At 48.5% G+C, this 23,117-nt stretch overlaps 1 protein-coding gene across 2 annotated transcripts in view; it reads left to right on the top strand.

The window, feature by feature from the left end:
* The window catches only part of Syn3 (synapsin III), a 375,944-nt gene that overhangs the window by 297,988 nt on the left and 54,839 nt on the right, over positions 1–23,117 (top strand). For both annotated transcript variants that reach the window (XM_013024869.1, XM_013024868.1), the window contains one exon: positions 17,351–17,413. In XM_013024869.1, the coding sequence (XP_012880323.1) occupies positions 17,351–17,413 (63 nt within the window). The remainder of the gene's footprint in view (positions 1–17,350; positions 17,414–23,117) is intronic.

The raw sequence follows: 23,117 nt of genomic DNA on the forward strand, positions 1-23,117 counted from the left end.
GAAAGCAATCCACAATGCTGTGTGGTCAGGGTTGTTGTTCAGCCTGTGGGCCGTCCAGGAGTTTGGCAGGTTATAGAATAACAGATGTGTGGTTGCTCTGTGCTGAGGCTGACTCTAATATCCACCCAAGCTGGAGAAGACTTCGGGGATTCTCACCATGGATGCAGACATGCAGCAGGAATCACAGAAAGTCTCAGATGACATCATGGCCTTAGAAACCAAAAGCTTTGTTCACCTCGAGCATCATGGGAGACAGGAGGCTCCGGGAGTCACAGCCCTGTCACCTTGTGAGACCAAGTGTTTCCCAGGCTGCAGTTTCTTCCCCGTACAGTAAGTAGGCAGGACTAGAACACTTCCCAGGGCCTTCTGGCCTCTGCACAGGAAGTGACCCTTAGGATCCCAGGCAGGCTAGGTTCCAGGGTGTCAGGAGGGAAATCCTATTGGCAAGGCCAGGACCTGGGAGTCTGACAAATATACCCTGTCATGATTGTAAATGGCAGTGCCTTCTGGCAGGTATCCAGCCATCAAAGGCCCAGTTCAAGTCTTCATCTTGTCCTAGAGCAATGACAAAACTGTGGAGGTGGGGGAGGGGAGGGCCTGTGGGACATCCATCCCTGGAGGTATTGGATGATAGAGGAATTGTCTGCAATTAGCTCAAGGAAGAGGCCAGGGAAGCTAGGGCAGCAGGGAAGACACACCAGCAAATGGTTGCCCAGAGTAATCATTTTTCAATGTCATAACTATTCGGTAGAGCCAGGCAGATACATCTCCACGGAGTTTGAGCTCGGCTGTCACCAACACACTCCCCTTAATGCCAGGCAGCCTCAAAGGCTGGCAAGGGACCGGAAACTGAGTTCTCCTCCCCGGCCCCCACCCCAGCCTCTGGAGACTTCCCTCTTGCAGCCTGCTTCACTCCAAGGCCCCCCACTCCAAGCCTTTGTGGGCATTGGCAAAGAACAGGCACATTTCCAAGCCCTGACTTCATGCTGACCACCCCATCACCAAGCCAGAGAGGAAGCAATGATGTCACTGTCCCTGTGTTTCAGAAAAGCAATCATCAGACTCGGAAAGAAGATCAACTTTCAACGCAGAAGGCCAAGCAGTTGATCTTGGCAAGGGCGCTCGGGGATTGCCTCATAGAGAGCAGCACGCACACTCACGTGCATCATTTGTTACGAGCTGGGAGGCAGCAGCGTCCTTGGAGTCAGGGAAACCTCAGGGTCCTGCTAAGGTGGAAAACACGCAGCCTGAAACAGATGAGCGTCCTTATCATCTCTTCCCACCAGAACCACCAGGGAAAAAGGGGTACCCCCATGCTTACAAAGAAGCCTCCTTTTGAGAACTATGCCACTCTGGCCTGGATCTGCAGTGGAGGTGGGAGGGTTCCCAGAGACCCAGCAGGTATTCTGGTTTGCCAGCTGGGCCTTCCTAGTGGCCAAGCTGGGTGGGCAAGCTGGGGTCATAGAAGGACAGTCATTGTTTGGTGGAAGTATACGTTCTGTATTTACAAAAATCTGTTTGTCTGTGTGTGTGTGCACACATGCATGTGTGTGTACATTTGCTTGTACGCCCATATTGGAGCTAGAACTCAGGGCTTCCAGCTTTCAATTGGCTTTTTCACTCAAGGCTGCTGCTCTGCCACTTGAGACATACCCCCACATTGGGCTTTTTGCTGATTAATTGGAGATAAGAGGCACGGATTTGGCTGGCTCTGAATTGTGATCCTCAGATCTCAGCCTCCTGAATATCTGGGATTACAGGTGTGAGTCACTGGCACCCCACCAAAGATCAGTCCTTTGACAGCTCCTGACTGCCTTCCTTATCACCACATACTCTTCCCACTGTCTTTAACTTGCCCTTCACAGCTCTGCTCCCCCACTAGGAGCAACGTTGGGGGAAGATTCTACTCTCACCAACACCCCCCACTCACAACTGGCATTTCTGCTCTACTCTAAGCAAGCAGAAACCGAGGCACAGAGTACATAAAATAGAATCCCTTAAGCCGGGCACCGGCAGCTCATACCTGTAATCCTAGCTACTCAGTAGGCTGAGATCTGAGGATCACGGTTCAAAGCCAGCCAGGGCAGGAAAGTCAGAGAGACTCTTATCTCCAATAAACCACTCAGAAAACTGGAAGTGGCCCTGTGGCTCAAGTGGTAGAGCGCTCGCCTTGAACTGAAAAGCTCAGGGACAGTGCCCAGGCTCAGAGTTCAAGATGAACCAGAAGTATCAAGTGCTCTAAACTTCTATCAAACCTCAGCCAGATTAGGAAAAATAAAACTTACACACCTTCTGCTTACAAAAACTATCACACGGCTCACAGAAAGAATTCTATAGCCAATTTCTGGAAGTCTACCGTCTCTGGGGTAGCCTAGAAAGGGGAGCCTGGCCTCAGAGCCTTCTCAGGCTGGATCATCTATAAAGTCCTTCCCAGCTCTGACTTTCTGGAATGTGAATCAAAGTGCGGCCATGAAGAAACATTCCAGCTGGCCTCCTGTTCCCTGGAGGCCACCCTCTGGCCACCCTCTGGCCACCCTGTCTACTCCCCTGCCCGTCTCCCACCCTGAAGTGGCCTGAGCTCCAATAATAAACCCCAACAGCTCCAGATTTCTTCAAGAGCCACACCTCAAATCAACCAAGTCCTGCCTCGCTGACATGAGGCCGGAAGCAAAAGGAAATCCAGGCAGCCCAACCTGAAAGGAATTTCCTCTCCCTGTCTCTGTTTGCAGTTTGGTTTTTCAAGAGTGTGACAGAAGTAGGAATGGGACTTGGGGGGTGGGGGGCAGGGGGGAGACATGGTAAGAGATATTTTATTTCGATAGAGGCCCAGGAGAAGGAAGAGGAAACTGAGCCACACACACACACACACACACATACACACACACACACAACGGGGCAAGGGACTTGGCTGGGCGAGTGGGGCCCGTGTGTAGACTTCAGGACCAAGTGGACTTTTCCAGCCTGCCTGTTTCCAAAGTGATTTATGAAGCTGGACTAGTTCTGCCCGAGTTATACTGACTGTAAGCAAACAGGACCTTTGGTGGGGTTCCCAACTCCCCCTCAGCCCTACGCTTAGTGAATCCATGCCACCCTTCCCGCACCCACGAGGGGCCAGCCAAGTAGCAGACATCAAATGGAGCCCAGGACTTTCCACTCTATCTGTGGGGGCACATCCGGTCTCACTGGGCATCACACAGGTGTGTGAGCCAGGGTTCCAGCTCCACCGCTTCTTAGCTGGATGAACTTGAGTGGGTTTCATGATTTCTCCTCCACTCCTCCGACTTGCCATCTGAGAATGGCTACGGCGGCTTGGTCTGGGAAGGCCACCCTGAGATGCTGACTGCAAGCTGGAAGGGCAGATGGACGAGGGACTCTCTAGCACTGACCTTGGCATGGGCCTGGGCTCAGTTAACAAGGCTTGGAGCTGTTTCCCACCTGGCAAGGATGGGGTAGGGAGGTAAATCTGAACACAGCCAGGCCTGGGGAGGAACTCACAGATCCATCCATGCAAAAGAGCTCCTTGATTGCACAAAGGGGGAAACTGAGACCTTTGCCTTTTACGAAGGAGTCAACACCCAAACATAAAGGGGCTGGATCACACATGCGCTTAGAGACACCAGGACTGTCAAACCTTCACACATCTGCCCTGCGTCGGGATACAGTGCAGTCTGAGCATCAGTGTAGGGTAGTCGGGAGCTGCTCCAACTGACATGTGCCTGACCCATGCTGTTGCTACTGCTCTGAACGTCCGAGTCCTTCACCTCACAGATCCCAGAGAGAGGAGGCCCAGCGGAGAGAGGATGTAGGTAGGAATGCCTGTGTCGCTAGAGCCCACTGGTCTTCCGTAATCCCTTCAACTTGGACCCACTCTTTATTTTTGTGTCAGTCCTGGGGCTTGAACTCAGGGCCTGGGAACTGTCCCTGAGCTTTGTTGTTGTTGTTGTTGTTTTAACTCGAGGTTAGTGTTCTACCATTTGAGCCACATCTTCACTCCCAGCTGGGTTTTTTTTTTCTGCTTAATTGGAGAGATGAAACTCTCTTAGACCTTCCCGCTTAGGCTGGCTTCAAGCCACAATCTTTAAATATCAGGACCCTAGTTAGGATTACAGGCATGAGTCACCAGTGCCCAGCTTGGACCTATTTGAATGATTGGTAAACTGAGGTTAAGACAGCAGCCTTGGCATTGAATTCACCCCCTGAGATTTTTTTTTCCCAGTATCTTCCACCACTCTTAGAGTGATGAACTCAGTTTGTGGAGGTCTAGTCTACTAGCTCCTTGATGCAATGACTTGCTTTCCTATTGAGACTTCAAGCTTTGGGCTATCTTTCCAGTCAGTGGGGGACTCTTCTCATGGTGCTGGCCCAGGGGTCCCCAAATCCCAGAGGCTGAGATCGTCCTGTCTGCGAGGTGATTTGGGAGCTTGGCAGACTCCTTGTTCTATTATTCGGCTTCTGAACATTCCGTCCAAAGGCCTTTTGGCATACCACACATAGTCAAAGTGGAAGGGAGAAAATGAACATTGCCCTAACTCCTTTGCCTAATTTAAAAGCATCCCAAAGCTTTTTATAGATGGAGGGGAAAAAACACTCCATCCATCTGAAATGGAGGAAATACCACAGGGAGGAGCCAGGAGAAAAATGGAAATGTCGCTCCACAGGCTGACGGGTGAACGGGCAAACAGGGCCCCTCGTTTGTTTCTCCCAACCCCTTTGAGATTGGAAAACAACGGTCTTTGGGAAGCTGAAAGGAAATGGCTTTTTCCTAGGGGAGACTCGAGCCTGCTTCGCCCCACCCCACCCCCTGCTTGGACAGTCTCTGGGGGGTCTACGCTCAAGGTGGGCACCACCCAGACCCTGTTTACTCATTCAGCAAAGCTTTAGTGCATTCATGAGGCCAGACATGGGTAAGGAGGGACCAAGAGCAGGCTGGGCCTACAGCTGGTCTAGCCAGAGATGAGGGTAGGCAATTCCTGCAGGGAGTCACTCACTGTGCTACACAGCAACAGCTGCCCAGACCCAGGGAGACCTGTGTTCCTTACCTCCATTCTTCTCTTATTCTCACCCCGGGCCTCCCCACAGCACAACCTGGGCACGACATGGAGGGGAGGCAGAGCAGTTACCAACATCCATGCCCCGGCCCGGCCCGCCCCAGCGGGATTCCCCACAGCTTTACAGCTCCCTTCCATTCTATTCTCCCAGGCACTAGCCAGGCCAGGCATTCCTTCCTAAATGAAGCAGGCAGGCTGTCATTCTCCTGCTAAAAAGTCCTTCCCAGGCTTCCCACCATTGGCAGATGAAGTCGTAACTTCTCAGCCTATTGTATGAGCCTTTTTCCAAGCTGCCAACCTGCTTCTCGGCCCCTGTGCACCCCCCGCCCACAACTTCATCATGTGTCCTTTTTTCTCGCTATGAAGACTATTCTGAGGGTCCCCAGGACCCTAAAGAGTGGGGGAGGCCAAAGGAAAAGAGTTGTAATGGAAACATACAAGCACATGAAAAAGAAGAGGGAGACGTGAAGGGGGGAAGAGAGAGGGGGGTGTGAGGGAGAGGGACAGAGGGAGCTGTGAGGGGCGGTGGTGTCCTGCGTGGGACCCAGCTTCGGTTCACGCCCAGCGCCAGTGCTCCAAGCCCAGTTCATGTCCACACCGCCTCCCCTGACACCAGATGATTTTAAAGTAAATCCAAGACATTCTGTTCTTTCATCCGAAAACGTGTTCGTGTGTGTTTCTGAAAGGGGAGGAGAGACTCAGGTTTGCGGAAGGGGAAAAAAAAATGTCTAAAACAGGATAACCAATTTTGTGGTTCAGTTTTAATATGCACATTTAATAAACCAACATTTTTCACATCGCGCTCTCCCCCATGACACATACACAGACAGAAAACAATGCCCATTTCTCTCTACCCTCATTTGGAGAGAGCAGCAAGGACTCTTAAATCTGAGTTCCTCCTGAGTACAAAGGCGGGTCAACCCTGCCCTCCCCTCTCAGGAACCCCCTTCTCCCTCCCCACCCCTGTAGTTGGCCCCCAATGATTGCTGAATCTTCCAGGGATCCTCACACCTTTGTGTTCTTTCTCCTGTGTGGACTTCTGCCTGGAGAAGTCCTTTTATCTACTTGGCAAACTCCTACTTGACCTGCAAAACCCACAATAAATACCACCTGCCATGATGCCCACTGTCCCACTTGCTGCTCTTTGCTCCCACAGCATTTCCTCTGGAATTCTTGGGTGGTGACATCACCAAGGGGAAATTACTCATTTAGAGATCTGCAGTGGCAAGGTGGGGCCTGGGCCCTGTCTGTGGATGTGGCTGCAGGCTTATTTGGACAGGTACTGAGTTGGGACTTGGGTCAGGGCTCTGCCTATTCCACTGCCAGGGCAGTGCAGAGTTGGCCATTTGAAGGCCTCAGGAGCCAGAGGTCATGGTGACTTTCCCCTTAAAGGGACTCCTTTTCTCTTTGTTGGGGGGTGGGGGTGGGGTGGGGTGGGAGGGTCATGGGGTCTGAACTCTGGGCCTGGGCGCTATCCCTCAGCTCTTCAGCTCAAGGCTAGCGCTCTACCACTTGATCCACAGTGCCGCTTCCAGCTTTTTTCTACTTATGTGGTGCTGAGGAATCGAACCCAGGGCCTCATGCATGCAAGGCAAGCGCTCTACCACTGAGCCACTTCCCAGCCCCATCGTTTTCTCTTTTTGAACTCTTTTCCTCACTTTGAACGCAGGCTTTCTCCTAGCTCAACACATCCCCAGCCCCTTTTACATTCATCATTTTTTCAGAGAGGGTCTTGCATGTTTGCTCTGGGCAACTTTGGATGGCAGTGTTTCTACCCCTGCCTCCTAAGTAGCTGGGATTACAGGTGTTAGCCACCGTGCCTGGTCTCATAGGGGAACCGAGTTTTCCGTGAAGGAGACAGGATGGAATAGAAAGCCTCTGGGTTTGGAAAGGGTGCTGGCCTGCCTTGGAGTTCAGGATTCCTTCCCAGCTTAGTTCTGCAACCTGGCCTAATGGCTGTTGTTGGAGCAGAGGCCACGCCCACACAGAGGATGAGACCGGTGCAGGACCCCGGCCCGCAGGCTCTGTGTCTGGAGCCTAGGTTTGTCTGCTCCGCTTTGATGAAGCTCTGTTGTGCTGAAGACCTGTGAGTCCCCCCCCCCCATGCCTGGCCACCTCAAGTAAGAGGACTTCCTCCCAATGTCCGGTGAGGCAGCAGGCCCTGGGAGGGTTGGATGGAGAGGAGCTGGGGGTCCTGGGGTCTGATGAGCCTCAGAGGATCTCCAGTTGCTTCGTGGTATCCACACTGAGCTATCTGACCCGTTAGCACCTGCCATTCTCTTTGGGCTCAGAGACCCAGCTCTGATGTCTTTCCCAGTTGCCACTATACCTCCATCGGCTACGGTCCTGTGACCCCGCCAGTGACCCACCAGGGCCCCACAGAGCCCCTGCCCACCCCCCCACTCCCCCGGCCTGGGAGGCCCAGCACCCTGGTGCCACCTGGGAAAGCTCAGCGTCATGGTAGACAAGGACAGCTGCGTTCCGGGGATCACGGTGAGTTCACCACCGTGACAGTCATAGCCAACAGGCCCACAGTGCTCCTGCAACACCTGGCCAAGTGCTCCCTGGAGACCGATCCATTTCAACATGGACACAACTGACACCTAGCAGCTGCCGTCCGCAGAGCTCAGGGCACAGACAGCTGTCCGGGGCTGGCCCCAAGACACACGGTGCAGCAAGTAGCCTCTCTGCCTTCCCAGGGGTGGAAGGAAGAAGTCAGTAAAGAAAGAGAGGGGCGCCCTGGGAGGGAATGGGAGGGTGATGGGACACCCAGGAGATTACTGCTTCAGCCTGAAAAGGCAGGGGGCTCAGTCTAGAGGGCGCCTCTAACCAGGGCGATAGCATTTGGCCATCGTTCTCAGCACTCTCTGTGTCCATGTTCATTCAGAAACTTTATGTATCTCAGACTGGCCTCAAATTTGCCATCCTCCAGCCCCAGCCTCCCAACGGCGGGGATTACAGGTGTGCACCACCACTCCTAGCTCCGTCGATAAGTTGAATCAGTGAATCCCCATTGCTGTACTATGTGCTGGATGAGCACTGAGCAATGCCCTTGCCTTGGTGCACTCAAATAAAAATCAACATGCAAATGAACCTAGAGGAGGGAAAGGCAGGTCCCAGCCTTGGGGGGACAGGCGGCTGCACCACGCAGCTTCCTCTCCGAATGGTTTCAGCGTTCACCCTGGCACAAGAGCACTTGAAAATGAAGGTCATTTCTCCAGGCAGGAGTAGTGTCCCCATGGGCAGGGTTGGGGGAAAGGCCAGAAATAATTTTCTGTCTCTCACCTGCCAGCATATGCCTAGTACCAATACTTCTTGCTATTTTCTTCTTTAGCCCCTAAAGGAAAACGTTTCTCTATTCTCCATACGTCTGATGCTAAGTGTGCAGGGTTTCCATACCAAGCCATTCTCCACTTATCTGTAGATACTAACATACCCCAGGTCCTGAGTTCAATCCCTAGTATCCTTCCCCACCACACACATACCCAAAAAGAAACAGTGTGTGCGTGTGCACCAGACACCATGTGTACAGTGGAATATTATGTGGCAATAAAAAGGAATGAACTACTGACACAGGCTACCGTGTGGTTGAATCATGAAATGACTGAATGGCACCGAAGTCCATGTAGTGTATGAGTCCATGTGTAATGTCCAAAATCAGTAAATCAATAGAGGCAGGACATGGCTCAGGTGTGGCCAGAGGTTGGAAGGGAGAAGGTGTGAAGAGTGATTGGTTTCTTTTTAAATGATAGAGATGTCCTGAAGTTTGGTATCAGCGATGCTCACACGATTCTGTGAATATATCACAAATCCTGAGTTGTATGGTTTTTTTTAAAAAAGAAAAGGTAGATATTTATGGTATGTAAATTATAACTTTTTTTAACCATTCAGGTAGTATTATTACAATCTGGTCAGATTTCAGCATATTAAGTAGAGTTTGGGGGGGAATTAAAAACCAAGCAGTATGCTGTTCATTCACTGTTTGAATATCTTGATGCACCGAATAAGAAAGACCTGTTATCTTGCATATGGGGAATATCGGATAAAGCTATTCTATCAATTTAATGAAAACAAAATTATTTCAAAGCAGATTTTGTTTTCACAATAAATAGTAGTCACGCCTTGAGCCCTATCCCTTAGCTTTTTTATTCAAAGCTGGCCCTCTACCACTTGAGCTAGGACTCTACTTCCAAGCTTTTTGCTGGTTAAGTGGCAATAAGAGTCTCTTAGATTTTTCTGCTCAGGCTGGCTTCAAACCATGATCCTCAGATAATCAGCCTCCTGAGTAGCTAGGGTTACAGGCATGAGCCACCAATATCTGGACGACTGGGTTGTTGTTTTATAGGCATTTCAAAAGGATTCCTTCACTAGTGAGAACAGAGTCCTCCCCACCTTGGCCCTGTGTGTGGATAATATCTGTGTCCTCACCCAGAATGTGCTCAGCTTAGAGACAAGTGCAGACATTGGTGTGAAGGCAGAGGTGGGTGCGGGTAGGCTCCCTGGTGGCTGCAGGTGAGCAGGTGATCAGTTGTTTGAGTCAGGACAACTCTTGCTTTTGGAGCTCTCCCCAGGCTCTGATGCTGGAGGGACTTGGATTTCAGTATTATTTGGAGTCACTTACACACACACACACACACACACACACACACACACACACAAGAAAGTTTCCTGGACTCTCACATCTTAGTGGCTTTATCTGTTCATGCCAAGCATTTCTGGGAAGATCTGAATTTACAACGGAAGTTTGTGGAACTTAGGTCTTCAGGTCTTCAGGGATCATTTCAAATGGCATTTGCCTCAAATCAACCAGAGAAGCCCCAAAGCATCAGCACCCGAGCCCCAAGTTCGAGCCCCAGTGCCAGAACAAACCAAAAAAAAAAAAAACCTATGAATAATGGAATGGTGTCTTATTATTGTTTAAGGATTCTCTGCTGCTATCCACAGGGAAGAGGACTCCAACTCGGAGACCCTCTGGGCTGGAATGGGGAAACCTCCCCTCCTAGAAAGGGAGCTGACACCCAACTGTCCAGGAAAAGGAATCCGCAGCAGCTTATATCCAGAGAGGGCTTGGGCTGCGTCATTCAAGGCCATGTGGCCCCCTCCTGAGAATCACAGGATTTCTGGAGATGGCATCTGTAAGCACCACCTGGAGGAGGGTGCCCAGGGGCACCAGGGATGCCAAGCTGGCAGGCTGAGCCTGCTGCCCGCTGTAAACATCCCCTGAGCAAGAACAGGGAAAGCCTTATCATGGACACATCCCACCCATCCCACAGGCTGTTTGTTTGTGACCATTCCGTTTCTCAGGGAAACAGGAAATGGAAGAGAAAAGAATGTTTGCTTTATTTGGTAGGGCAGGTTTAGTTCAATTCTTCTTTTAAAAAAAAAAATGCTTCCAGTATTTTTCCAAGACATTCTGAACTGAAAGAGGTGAGGCCGAGGGCTTAGAGGAAGAATTATAAGGAAAAGGAATCTCCCACTGTGGTAGAGAGAACCACAGACCCCACTCGGCTCACATTTCCTGGGTCCTGTGGGCCAGGCCTGGGTCTGGGGAGGAAGAAGGATGGAGAAGGCGCACGCCATGTTTCTGTTGGGTGCCCCGGGGGCTGGAAGGACCGCTGAAGGGTTGGAGGTGGGTGAAGTTGTCTAAAAAGGTGGAGTTGGAGGCACCAACAGGACCCACCGGGGCCAGGGCCAGAGGTAGATCTGAGGGATATCCATGGCTTCTGAGGGAGCCTGGAGTCTAGTGACGCACACAGATCAGTAAAAAATGGCGGACATGTGAGGAGAAAAGGAGTCAGGCTGAGACCTGGGCAGGGAGGCAAAGGCCCTTTTGGAGAAGTCAGGTTAGAACTGTATTCTGGAACCCGGGTAAGAGTTGAGAGATAGAGGCCATGTCTACCTTCCAGGCAATGAGAAACAGCCGTGTTGCCAGGTGCTGCCAGCTCAGGCCTGTCATCCTAGCTGCTCAAGAGGCTGAGATTTGAGGATGGAGATTTGAAGCCAGCCTGGGGCAGGAAAGTCTGAGGTTCTTATCTCCAATTATCCACCAAATAGCCAGACACAGAGCTGTGGCTCAAGTGATAGAGCACCAGCTTTGAGTAAAAAGCCAAGCGAGAGCATGAAGCCTTGAGTTCAAGCCCCAGGAACAACACACCAATGAAACAAAAGAACAGCACTGCAAATGACCTCAATGTCCCATAACCAGAGACAGCAGAGCTAGACTCGTGGTAGGAAGGGAAGCCAGGGAGGCTGAGACACAAAGGATGATGGGAAACGGAGCAAGCCAGAGGCCTCGCTACATAAAGTCGTGGAAGCTGGGGTCAGGAGCTTTGTCCTGATGGATTGTGTTGATCCACAAGTCACCCAAGCAGGTGGCCATTTGGAGGGCTGTCAAAAGAGGGTTGGAGAGGACTTTCAAAGGTTCTCTGGTGGGGCTGGGAAGGTGGCTCAGTGGTAGAGCGCTTGCCTTGCATGCATGAGGCCCTGAGTTCAATTCCTCAGCACCACATAAGAAAAAAGAAAAAAGCCGGAAGTGGCGCTGTGGCTCAAGAGCTAGAGCGCTAGCCTTGAGCTGAAGAGCTGAGGGACAATGCCCAGGCCCAGAGTTCAGGCCCCATGACCGGACCCCCAAAAAAAAAAAAAAAGGTTCTCTGGTACATTCTCTCCATACCTGGTGGGAGGGTCTTCACAGGGAGTGTTTAACATTCCAAGGAACGTCTGTCGGATCCTACATACCAGACCACGTCCCCAGACCAGAGAGGAAGAGGGGATGGGGACAGGGATATGGGGCACTCTGCTTCCCTACTAAGCGGCCTCCTTCATTCAATTTCTAGTGAGTCCTCTCAGTGCAGAGTATCATGACGGCAGAATTGCACACAAGAGCAAAGCAGGGAGGCCAGGTAGCAGGGGCCAAGTTCTCTCCTCCATGACAACCATTGCAGCCAAGCAGGGTCCTACAAGAACTTCCTCTAATCCTTTCCAAGGACAGGCCCTCCAATGACCTAACCAACTCCCTCTATGCCCCACCTCTTAAAGGCCCACCGCCTCACTAGCTCATTGAGGAGCATGCTTCCTACAGAAACCTTTGCGGGGACAGAATCAGACCATAATAATCATTTTAACCAGGTCCCGACACTGTGTATTTAAAGCAGGAAGTACCTGCTTGGGTGGGAAGATGCGGGGGGGGGGGGCACGTTAAAGTCCTCATTGTCAGAACGAGGCTTGGAGATGAAGTCTGGGCTGGGCCTGTCTGAGGGAGCATTGGACACCCCACTGATTTTGGTTTCTTTGGATACTTCTGAATAAGGCCCTTATCGGGGTGGCTATCTCTGTTTTCAGTCTAACAGGATGTCAAACTTGTGGCCGCGGGGGCTGTGCTGAACTCTGAGTGCCGGGGGCATGGGATTGGGGCTTGGGCCTGCTCGCTTCCCCAGGGGAACTAAATACAACTATTGTTGGGAAGGGAAGAGAGAAAATAGCCAACAAGATGTTTTTTGTCCTCCGTGACCTGTCCATGTTTAGGGAAGGACTGGCACGTGACAGAGGGGTGAAGTGGAACTGGCCCTCGGGAATCCATTTGAGTAGCCAGGAAGGAGGGGAACAAGGGCAGAAGGCATGGGCCTCGAAGGAGTGGCTCCTGCTCTTACCTGTGCAGACGCAGGCAAATGGCTGCTCTCTGCTTCCTCACCTGGAATGCAAGGAAGGGAAGAATGTGAACACCTGGAGTTTCTAGTGCCATTCCTGGGCCTGACAGGACACTGGGAAAGCACAACTGGTATCAGCCTGGGGGATGGCAATCATCATGGTGGGGGCGGGGGTGGACCCCAGTGGGCAGCATTGTGGAACTTTCGTTTTTTGAGCTCTAACAATGGACTTTAGAAACCTATCAACCTCACATCTATAATCTTGGCTACTCAGGAGGCTGAAATCTGAGAATCACAGTCAAAGTCAGCCAAGGCAGGAAAGTCTGAGACTCTTATCTCCAATTAACCACCCAAAAGCCAGAAATGGAGCTGTGGTTCAAGCGGTAGAGTACCATCTATGAGCAAAAAAGCTAAAGGACAGCATCCAGGGCCTGAGTTCAAGCCCCAGGTCTGGAACACACACACACACACACACAAAGCCCCAGGTCTGGAACACACACACACACACACACACACACACACACCACAACCAATAAACCTACCACAGTATCTCTAAACTCTGTTGGTTTCCCTTTGAGAAGCTCTTGACCTGGGCCCTAGGAATTAGAACACTAATTCCTAAGGATATACACACAAAAAAAGGGGCTAATGAAGTCTTCTTTTTAGAGGTGGAGAAGAACAAAGAGAAGAAATAAGACAAATACCCATTGCCCATTGCTAGGAAGTGACTGTGTACATGAAATACTATGCTATCCAAACTATTGGAAGTGTATCTGTTCATAAAGAAGGACTGCTATGTGTGGTGTGATATTTAGCGATGAGAACTATTTTGGGGGGAAGAAATGAACATCAACCTCATCTCCAAACAAGGATGCTATGCCAAGTCTTTCTCATGCTTTGAATCTATCAACTTCCTCCTCTACAGTCCCTGAGAAAGTAGTTTTTTTGTCAGTCATGGGGCTTGAACTCATGAACTTTTCTGCTCAAGGCTAGAGCTCTACCACTCTGAGCCACAGCTCCACTTCAGTTTTCTGTTGGTTAACTGGAGATAAGAGCCTCGCAGACTTTCCTGCTCTGGCTGAGCTTCAAACCATGATTCTCAGATCTCAGCCTCTTGAGTGGCTAGGATTACAGGTGTGAGCCAGCAGTGCCCAGCCAGAACAAAAGTACTTTGGCTTTTAAGGTTTTGTCGCTGTGAAAAGGTAGTTGGAAAAGAGGACATGTACCTGATACAGAAAAGGAAATTCTCTACTCAATTTTCCAGGCCCACTGAGACCCCAAGAATTTGGAATGAAGATGAAATGAATTTAAAATGAATTTTCAGCTCATGCAAGAGGTCCATAGCAACTCCCAGCAGAGATTCATCTAGTGTAGGAAGATAAAACCGGGTATAAGAAAAGAGCTTATTCTGACAAGCTGGGGGCTCAATGGGTGGTCTTCATCCTAAGGGATTTATGTTCCCTAATTAGGCTCAGAGGTTCAAGATCAGAATTGGTCACCTGGATTTCTGGTCACCTAGCAACTTCCCAATTATCCTGTTTTGATATCATCACCGAGACAGAGAAGATGAGTTGACCTTACGATCAAGGGTCTTGTGACATGCATGTCTGTTCTTTATGGTCTTCTTTTCTTCCCATTCACAGCTTTATTAAATAAAAAAATTTAAAAACAGGCACTTTCTATTCTTGGACTTGATGACTCATCGAGGGTCATTGTATGTGATTTCACATCTAAAGCAAGAAGAGAGGGTCATGGAAGGAATGCAAGTCCATTCTGGTGATTTTTGTTTCCGCCTTAGTTCCCCATTCTATTTCAGTACCTGAACCTGGCTTAATTTCTGACCTATTTTCTCATTTCTCCATCACCTCAGCCTAGCTGGCCTGCCTCAGTCTCCTGGGATGAGATTAGACTCATCCTTTCTATTTTAAGGCCACCAGTACCATTTAACATAAAATGCTCATTATATGACATCAGATGAAAATGCCACCTAGAAATTACACCCCTACAACTCAGTAGCAAAGGGGCTCCATAGGATTATTGCTCTGGATCTTGTCAATTCCAATTGTCAGCCTGTAATCCCTCATAAGCCACTCCCCTGGTTTTCCTGGGTTGAGACTTCACCCCTTTTCCCATCATCAGATCTGGGTTATCATGGCCTCCTCTTCCCGTCTCTCTCCCATTGCCTCCGCAAGGCCAGAGTTATGTCCCTCCTCCCCTCACTTGTACTTTATGCATTAGATTCCAGTACTACCTGGTGCTAAGCAGTTTTACATTCCTGCTTTCTTCTTCTCCCAACAATCCTGGCAGTTGAGCGTGATCCACCTCATTCTACAGATTCTAAAAGTGAGGTTCCAAGAGCTTAACTATCTAGCCCAAGAGGAAGCAGAGGGCCAGTGGCAAAGATGCAAGCTTTCCACCATCCATGTCCTTTCCCGTTCCTACCAGTGCATCATGGGATTCAACTGGGGGAGACCAAGGGGGAAGCAGACCCATCTCCCCTGCCTTCAAGCTGTACTGCTAATGAGATGGCAATTAATCCCTAGCTACTTGGACCACTGAGTGTGTCCACGCTGCATGGCCGGCTGGCTGTGATGATTGTAGTTATCACAGAAGCCCCACCCTGCAGACCCACCCCCTGATTCTACCTTACACTGATCAAATTGGTAAAATCTAAGTCTGAGCCACAAACACTGGCACTTCTTTCTCTACCCCTCCAGATCATGTTGTTTCAACCACTTTGAAGAGTATTTGGTAACATCTAGCAAAACTGAGATGGTAATTCTTCAAATCCAGCCATTCCGCTTCTATGTATGTGCCCTAGGGAAAAATCCCCCCACGTAGCCAGGGGAGAACATGTCCAAGAGCGTGTCCAACAGGAAATGTATACAAGAAATGGAATACTATGCAGCAGTTATGTAGGCCAATGTACATGAATCTCACAGATGCGAAAATAAAGTTACAGAGAATAGATTCTTTGATAGGATTGCTTGAGAATTATATATATATATATATATATATATAATAGTACAATTGTGAATAAATGGAGGGGGGAAAAATACAGAATCCAAAGACTGGTTGCTTGTGGAGTGGTGGGAAAGGCAGTTACTCCAAAGAAAGAACAATATCCACTTGCCAGTTACTTGAGAAATGTTGTAGCTCTGGGCCTGGGCGCTATCCCTCAGCTCTTCAGCTCAAGGCTAGTGTTCTACCTCTTGAGCCACAGCGCCACTTCTGGCTTTTTCTGCTTATGTGGTGCTGAGGAATCGAACCCAGGGCCTCATGCATGCAAGGTAAGCATTCTGTCGCTGAGCCACCTTCCCAGCCCAAATGTTGTAGTTCTTAAGGCAATGTCCACAACATTGTTCTTGAAAACTTTTCTCTAGATGTGAAATGTTTTATAATAACTCTTCAACCAACAGTAACCATGAAGAACATTCTCATCACATAACATCAGGTGGAAAGAACAGGGGGAAAAAAGAAGGGATATGTATAATTTTCTCAATTTTGTCAAGAAAGAAGAAACCAAAAGAAAATGGGGATTTGTTCCAGCTTTTTTATAGTGAATGCTTATTGCTTGGGGAATCCAAATCAAATATTGCTTCTTTTATTTTTAAGATAAATGTGTTCACATTAGGCACCAGAGTATGGTAAAAAAAAAAAAAATTAGTCTGAAATTTAGAGAGGGAAATAAAGAAAACTATTCACATGGAGCTTGGAATTTAACAGAGTCAAGTTCAAGGTGAGAACTCCATAAAAAGGAGTGAGTTTGGTTTGCCCTCAAGCAAACCAAAATAGACTCAGGAACCAAGCAAACACACCTCCTCCAGCAAAGGGGTGGTAGGAAGGACACGAAGCACCGCTCAGGGGTGAATCCTAGGCTCCTGGCTCTTCAATAGAGCATCTGTGAACCCAGCAAACAGTGAGTCTTTCAAGCCCAATGCTGATCTTTTATATCATGGGGCCAAGTGCACGTGTCTTATAGGTCTTTCTGAGAGGACAGAACAAAGCACTGATCTGGCATTCAGCCTCATCCTGGGATCAGAAAGCTGGTGGTACAATAGGGAAACAAGCAGTCAAGGCAGATATGGGGTGAGCACTCGGCACCCTGCCCATGTGGTATAGCCAACAAATGCCTGTGCTGATGGGGGCATCTCTACAGTCATTAAGAAAACCCCCAATGTGGCTCACAGAAGGCTTAGGAAGAGTTGGGGAGCATTTCCAGGTAGTTGAACTGTTCTTCCTGGTGGGAATAGCAAAGGCAGATCAGGAAGGGATAACGAAGCATGCTCACGTGTATGATAACTCACGTGATGCTCACAGCAATCTGTGAGGGGTAGAAATGACTGTTGTTTTCCCATATTAGAGGTGAGGAAACAGATGTACAAGTTCATGTAACGCCTTGTCTGTGACCGTTCAGGAGTAGCCCTGCCAGGGTTTGAAACCTACTGTTGGGTACTGCTCCACCATCTCTGCAGGCCTGGTGGTCTCTCAGATATCTCAGAGCTTCCTCTGGGAGCCACAGCTCTGGCCTGTAGGGTGGGAGTTTGAGCCACAGCAGATGCAGGATTTGTCTACAGCACAGGTAATTGCTCCCCCTCACCCCCCTACCTTGGCAAAGCTCTGAAAAGCTCACAAGTCATTTTCTCTTGTCTCTTCTAGCTTGCAGCCCCGCACTTCCCCGTGGTGATCAAGCTGGGACACGCCCATGCCGGCATGGGAAAGGTATGGAAAGGAGGTCTTGGTCTTCTGTTACAGTGGATACACTTACTACCTGCTGTCCTTCCTCGAGCCCCCATCAGCCCACCTTAGCACAGTACCCCAGGACAGAGCTCCCAAAAGAATGTTCAATCCATCTCCCTCGGGTCCCCGACTCTCCTTCCTCTGAGCTCTTGTCATGTGGTCAAAGCAAGGTGTCTGTTTGATCCCAAGTGTCATTTAGCAACATTCTGTCCTTTAGGTGGGACCTGCTGGGTTGGGCTAATGCAGCGGGGCACTTCTGCACTCTGAATTGAGGTCTCAGTATTATTTAGCACTGCTGGACATCCTTCTGTCCCCAGACTCTTCCTCCACTGGCCCCTGGTTCAAGCTCCTCTCCTGGCTTTCCTCTCCTCACTTTCTCTGGGCATTCCTTCAAAGCGTCCTGCAAGGATGTCTCCTCCTGCCTTAGCCATGGCTGCTCCCCAGCACGTGCCACCCGTGAAGTCTCTTCTGCTGCCATCCACCCACCAAAGGCCTCCTAAGTCCTACCCAGTAACCTCCTTTACTTCTCTACCTGTCTCCATGGAAACACTCCTCTAAATATCCCAGACTGTGCCCATTGTGGTCTTGCCTCTTCCTCCTCCTCATCTAACTCTTCCACATCCTCCTGTGATCTCTGTCCTGGCCACCAGAGCCCCATACACAGCTGTCTGCAAACAGAAGCCAAAGGGGGGCTCAGGCATGGCTCTGTGGTAGAGTGCTTGCCCAGCATGTGAAGGCCTGGGTTCCATCCCCAGAACCACAAAAACAAACAAACCAAACAACTCAGAAACCTATATGTGTCATCTCCCCAATCATATGTCTAAATGGTCATCAAGTGTTGCCCGCTGCTGGCCAGTTTCTCTCCGGCCACTGCTCCTTCTGATAAAGTTTAGAGGATTCCCAGGCATTGATTTCTGTCGCTAGGTCTGAAAATAATCCCCAACAGGAAATAAAAACAATGGCCAGCTTACCAAAACTGATGCAATGCTTGGGAGCGGGAGTATCTCTGAGAAACCCAGGCCCAAAGGGATTCCCAAAATGTAGAAAGGGGAGCATGTCTCCGAGTATAAAAACATGACATAAACTAGAATAAACTGAGGTTTTCAGAAAATGCTGACATCAAGGGAAAGGGACTTTTCTAAGGCTCAGAGCAAGATTTTCAGGAACAAGTCTGGACGAGTTGACTGAGCCAATGACGTCATGTTAGTGCCCACACAGTGACTGGCACCTGTTAGGTCCTTCTAACATCTCCAGAGAGCAGCAAGGGGATCGTGGCCCACCCAGGAGCCTTGGATAAAGTCTCTGGCCGATCCTGAAAGATACCAAACTCCTCTGTTGGTGTCTGTTGATTTGCATCTGCTCTATGCCAAGATGCAGGAACTGGGAAGATGGTCCTATAATTACTTAAGTAGAGGTGCTGTTGGGGGCCTTATGGGAAGCTGTATGGAGAGAATGAGCTTTGTGGAAAGAGCTTTTTTGAGCGGTAGAAAGGCCTCTGGAAGCTCAATGAGACCAGACAAGTCAGTGGCCTGCTGAAACTGTGCTGATTGTCAGTATACCAGGGAGACAAAGAAGAAACAGGAAGCAGGGAGCAGCACGTCACTGGACAAAGACAAGAGCTGTATCAATACGACAAAGGACAGTGGGTTTCTCAAGGCACAGAAATCAAAATATGGTGGAATGCCGAACAGCTTGGGGAGTACGCAGACCTTGGATTATAATCTCAAGGAGAAGTGGGAGCACTTCAGAAATCAAGTGGGAGCCAGGTGCCTATGCCTCATGCCCGTCATCCTGGTTCAAAGACAACCCAGGCAGACAAATCTGGAAGACTCTTACCTCTAATTAACCAACCAAAAACCCCAAGACATGGAGGCTTGGCTCAAGGGGTAAAGCACCAGCCTTATAAGGAAAAGCTCCCATTAAAAAAAAAAAAGTCAAGGTAGACAAGCAGCTGAGATCTACACCGCCAAGAGGCAGTAAGCTATGTCTGAAAATCATTGTACTTATGACAGTTTGGTTGGGACTGGGATGGAAGTCTACCTGGCTTTCCACCTAGCTGAAAGACAAACATCCCATAATGTATCAGACAGCACCCCACACCAAGATGATATAGCCCAAAATAGCAGTTATGTCAAAGCTGAGAAACTATGGACAGAATTCATTTCCTTTCCTTAATTGGAAGTTTTACATAGAGGTGACAGGGGACCCCATGCTTCTAAGTGCACTTGGCCCTCCATATATAGGGGACCTCATCTGTGAATCCAACCAACTACAGAGCTAAATTACTCAGGGAGGTAATCGCTCCTGTACTGAATGTGTGCAGACATTTCCTTATTATTATTCCCTAAACCATACAGTAGAACAGTCTACTTACATGGCCTTTAAATCTTCAGTACTTTAAGAAATACAGAGATGATTGAAAGTACACTGAAGGATGTGTGTTATATGCAAAATCTATGCCATTTTATTTAAGGGACATGAGCACCCTCAGGTATCAAAAGATGACTGTGTGTTGGCTGGGTGTGGTGGTTCATGACAGTAATCTCAGCTACACAGGTAGACTGAAGTTCAAGGCCAGCCCAGGCAAAAGTTAGTTCTAAGAACAAGCCAAGCATGGTGGTTCACATCTGTAATCTCAGATAGAAGGAAGGAAAAAATAGGAGGATTGTGGTCCAAAGTCAGCCCTAGGCAAAAACACAACACCCTATCTGAAAAAAAATAACTAAAGTAAAAAGGGGAAGGCATATGACTTAAGTGGTAGAGTATTTACCTAGCAAGTACAACACCCTGAGTTCACTCCTCAGTACCACTATATGTTGTTCTATGCAACTATATGTTTGTATTATATATTGTGATATATATATATATATATATATATATGCAAGATGTTAAAGTCTATTTTGTTAAAGCTAAGCATTGGTGGCTCACTCCTGTAGTCCTAGCTATTCAGGTGTCTGAGATCTAAGGATCATAGTTCAAAGCAAGCCCCAGGCAGAAAAGTCTGTGAGACTCTTATCGTCAATTAACCACCAGAAAACCAGAGGTGGAGCTGTGGCTCAAAGTGGTAGAGTGCTAGCCTTGAGTGAAAAAGCTCAGGGGGAGTGCCTAGGCCCTGAGTTCAAGCCCCATAACCGACAAAAAACAAAGGGAAAAACCTACGTTAAAGTAAGTTTTTGGTGCAGTTGTAAGTTTGTTCACATAAATCTTTATATGGCTACAAGAACATAAAAAATTCTCAGACTTATCTAACCTTCAGACTCCTATGGCTACAATTCAGATGGCTGTATTTTATTAATTTATAAAAAAACTACATATTAGGATATTCATCGTTTGTCATACAACCACTTTTCTTCTTTTGACAATTACACATCTAATATACTATTCAGGTTTTAACCATATTTAAAGTTTCCTTTTCAAGTTTCCAACATTGGCAAAGGCAGTACGTTATGGGAGCTGGGGGTGTTCATTTGCATTTAGATTACACCACTTTTGAATTCTACGATTGTAGCTAAGTCATTTAGGGTCTCCCACCCTAGTGTTTGTCTCTTAAGAGACAGTATGCATGCCAAGCACATAGCACAGTGCCTGGAACTCAATGAACATTAACTGTCATTGTAATTAAGAACGCCGGGACCTGCTCTGGAAATTCAAATCCAACTAAAAATCAATAGGAATCAATGACTAAATAACATCATCTCTCAGGGACTTGGCCACAGGTCAGGGTGAGTCAGACAAGCAGTGGATGCCAAAGCTCTCATCCACCATAAAAAAGAAAGAAAGAAAATTGGGTTCCAGTGACTCAGTCATGGAGAAATGTGAATTACAACAGTGCAATGCCACTGAAAAGCCACCAGAACAGCTAAAAGCAAAAAGCTTAATAATGCTAAGTGCTGGTGGAGACACAGAATCTCACACACCAGGTGAAAGTGTACATTGGCACAACCACTTTCAAATATAGCTTGGCATTACTGATGAAACAGAAGCCACACAGGAGAAGAAGCCCTTGAGGTTTTCTCCTCCTAAACAGCGGGACATACAAACCAAAGCATCCTGTGTATCGCAGCCTCATTCATAATCCCCAGATCCCATGTAACTGTGGACAGGAGAGAAATCACAGCGTACTCAACACAGAGGGGATGCGTTCTGCAATGAAAATGAACTAAATGACAGATAACATGAGTGAGTTTCATAGAGGATTAAGTGAAATAAGTCAGATCCACCACCATTGCCTATTTCTAGCATTCTAGTTATATAAAATCCAAAGTCAGGGAAGCTAGAATGCTAACTGGGATGCATATGTAAGTGATAACGAAACACAAGGTTTATTGTGAGTGCAGCTCAGTGGTACAGCACTTGCCTAGCATGCTCAAAGCCCTTGGCTTGATCCTCTTCACATACATACCAAACCGCCCTCCTCCCCCCAAAAAACCTTCAAATCGTACATTGAAATGTCAAAGATGTGCCCAAAGAGAGGGCACAGAAGAGGGCCCCTGCTTCCTCTAGACTTGGCGCTGGTGACATAGGTGTTGTTGCTTTGTGATCATCCATAGGATTGTTCTTACTGTTTTATGCCCTTCTCTATCATTGTGTCCTATTTCAAAACAAAACTGTGATCCACTGTCAGGATCTATCCGTGGAGATAGGACAGAGGGAGAATCGTGCAGCTTTGCAGGCCAGTCTATGGCCAGAGATTGAGTTCAACTGTGGATGGTACACAGAGTGACATTAATGGGCTAGTGGGTAAAGAGGTATGTGACCTAGAGGGACCAGAGCTAACGTGAGCAGCATCTTCAGAAACATGACTGATTCCACAGCGCATTTCATGGGCAAAGCTAGGACTAAAGGAAGGAAGTGCTAGTCACCACGAACAAAGAATTTGTGGCTTTAAAGGCAAACATTAATGCAGTGGACAGCCCCTTCCAGCAGGAGGCAGTCACGAGTGGAGAGCTGGACTATGATGAATACTTACTGGAGAGATTCGAGACATTAGGCATTGTGTGGGGTCCATAGCCAGAAATGTTTGAGTCCCTTAAAGTTAAAACAGATCTGTATAGATGTGACATAATCATTTTGCTAAAAAGGACAAGGCCCAGGGCTTCTTTTAGTGTCTCACAGGGGCCTAGGACCTTACTAAGACCCTATGGAGATGACCCTACTGTCCTCCAGTGGTGGGAATATGTGGTTGTAACCAGTTGAAAGGAATGTGTTATTAGCCAGGCGCTGGTGGTTCATGCCTGTAATTCTAGCTATTCAGGAGGCTGAGAGCTGAGGATAGTGGTTCAAAGCCAGCCCAAGCAAGAAAGTCTGTGAGACTCTTATTTCCAATTAACCACCAGAAAACTGGAAGTGATACTATGGCTCAAGTGGTAAAGCACTAGCCTTGAGCTGAAGAGCTGAGGGACAGCGCCCAGGCCCAGAGTTCAAGCCCCACAACCAACCAAAAAACAGAAAGGAATGTGTTATTATTGTAACATTAGAAGTTAAGATCAAGCTAGGACTATAGTTGTATATGGGTAGTTCCAGCTACTCAAGAGGTTGAGACAGGAAGAGTCTTTAAGCCCAAGAGTTGGATACCAGTCTAACCTGGGCAACATAGCAAGAAAGAAAGGAAGAAAAGAGGTAGGAAGGAAGGAAGAAAGGGAGGGAGGGAGGAAAGAAGGAGGGAGGGAGGGAGGAAGGAAGGAAG

Source organism: Dipodomys ordii, unplaced genomic scaffold, assembly GCF_000151885.1.
Source record: "Dipodomys ordii isolate 6190 unplaced genomic scaffold, Dord_2.0 Scaffold79, whole genome shotgun sequence".
Taxonomy (NCBI): Eukaryota; Metazoa; Chordata; class Mammalia; order Rodentia; family Heteromyidae; genus Dipodomys; species Dipodomys ordii.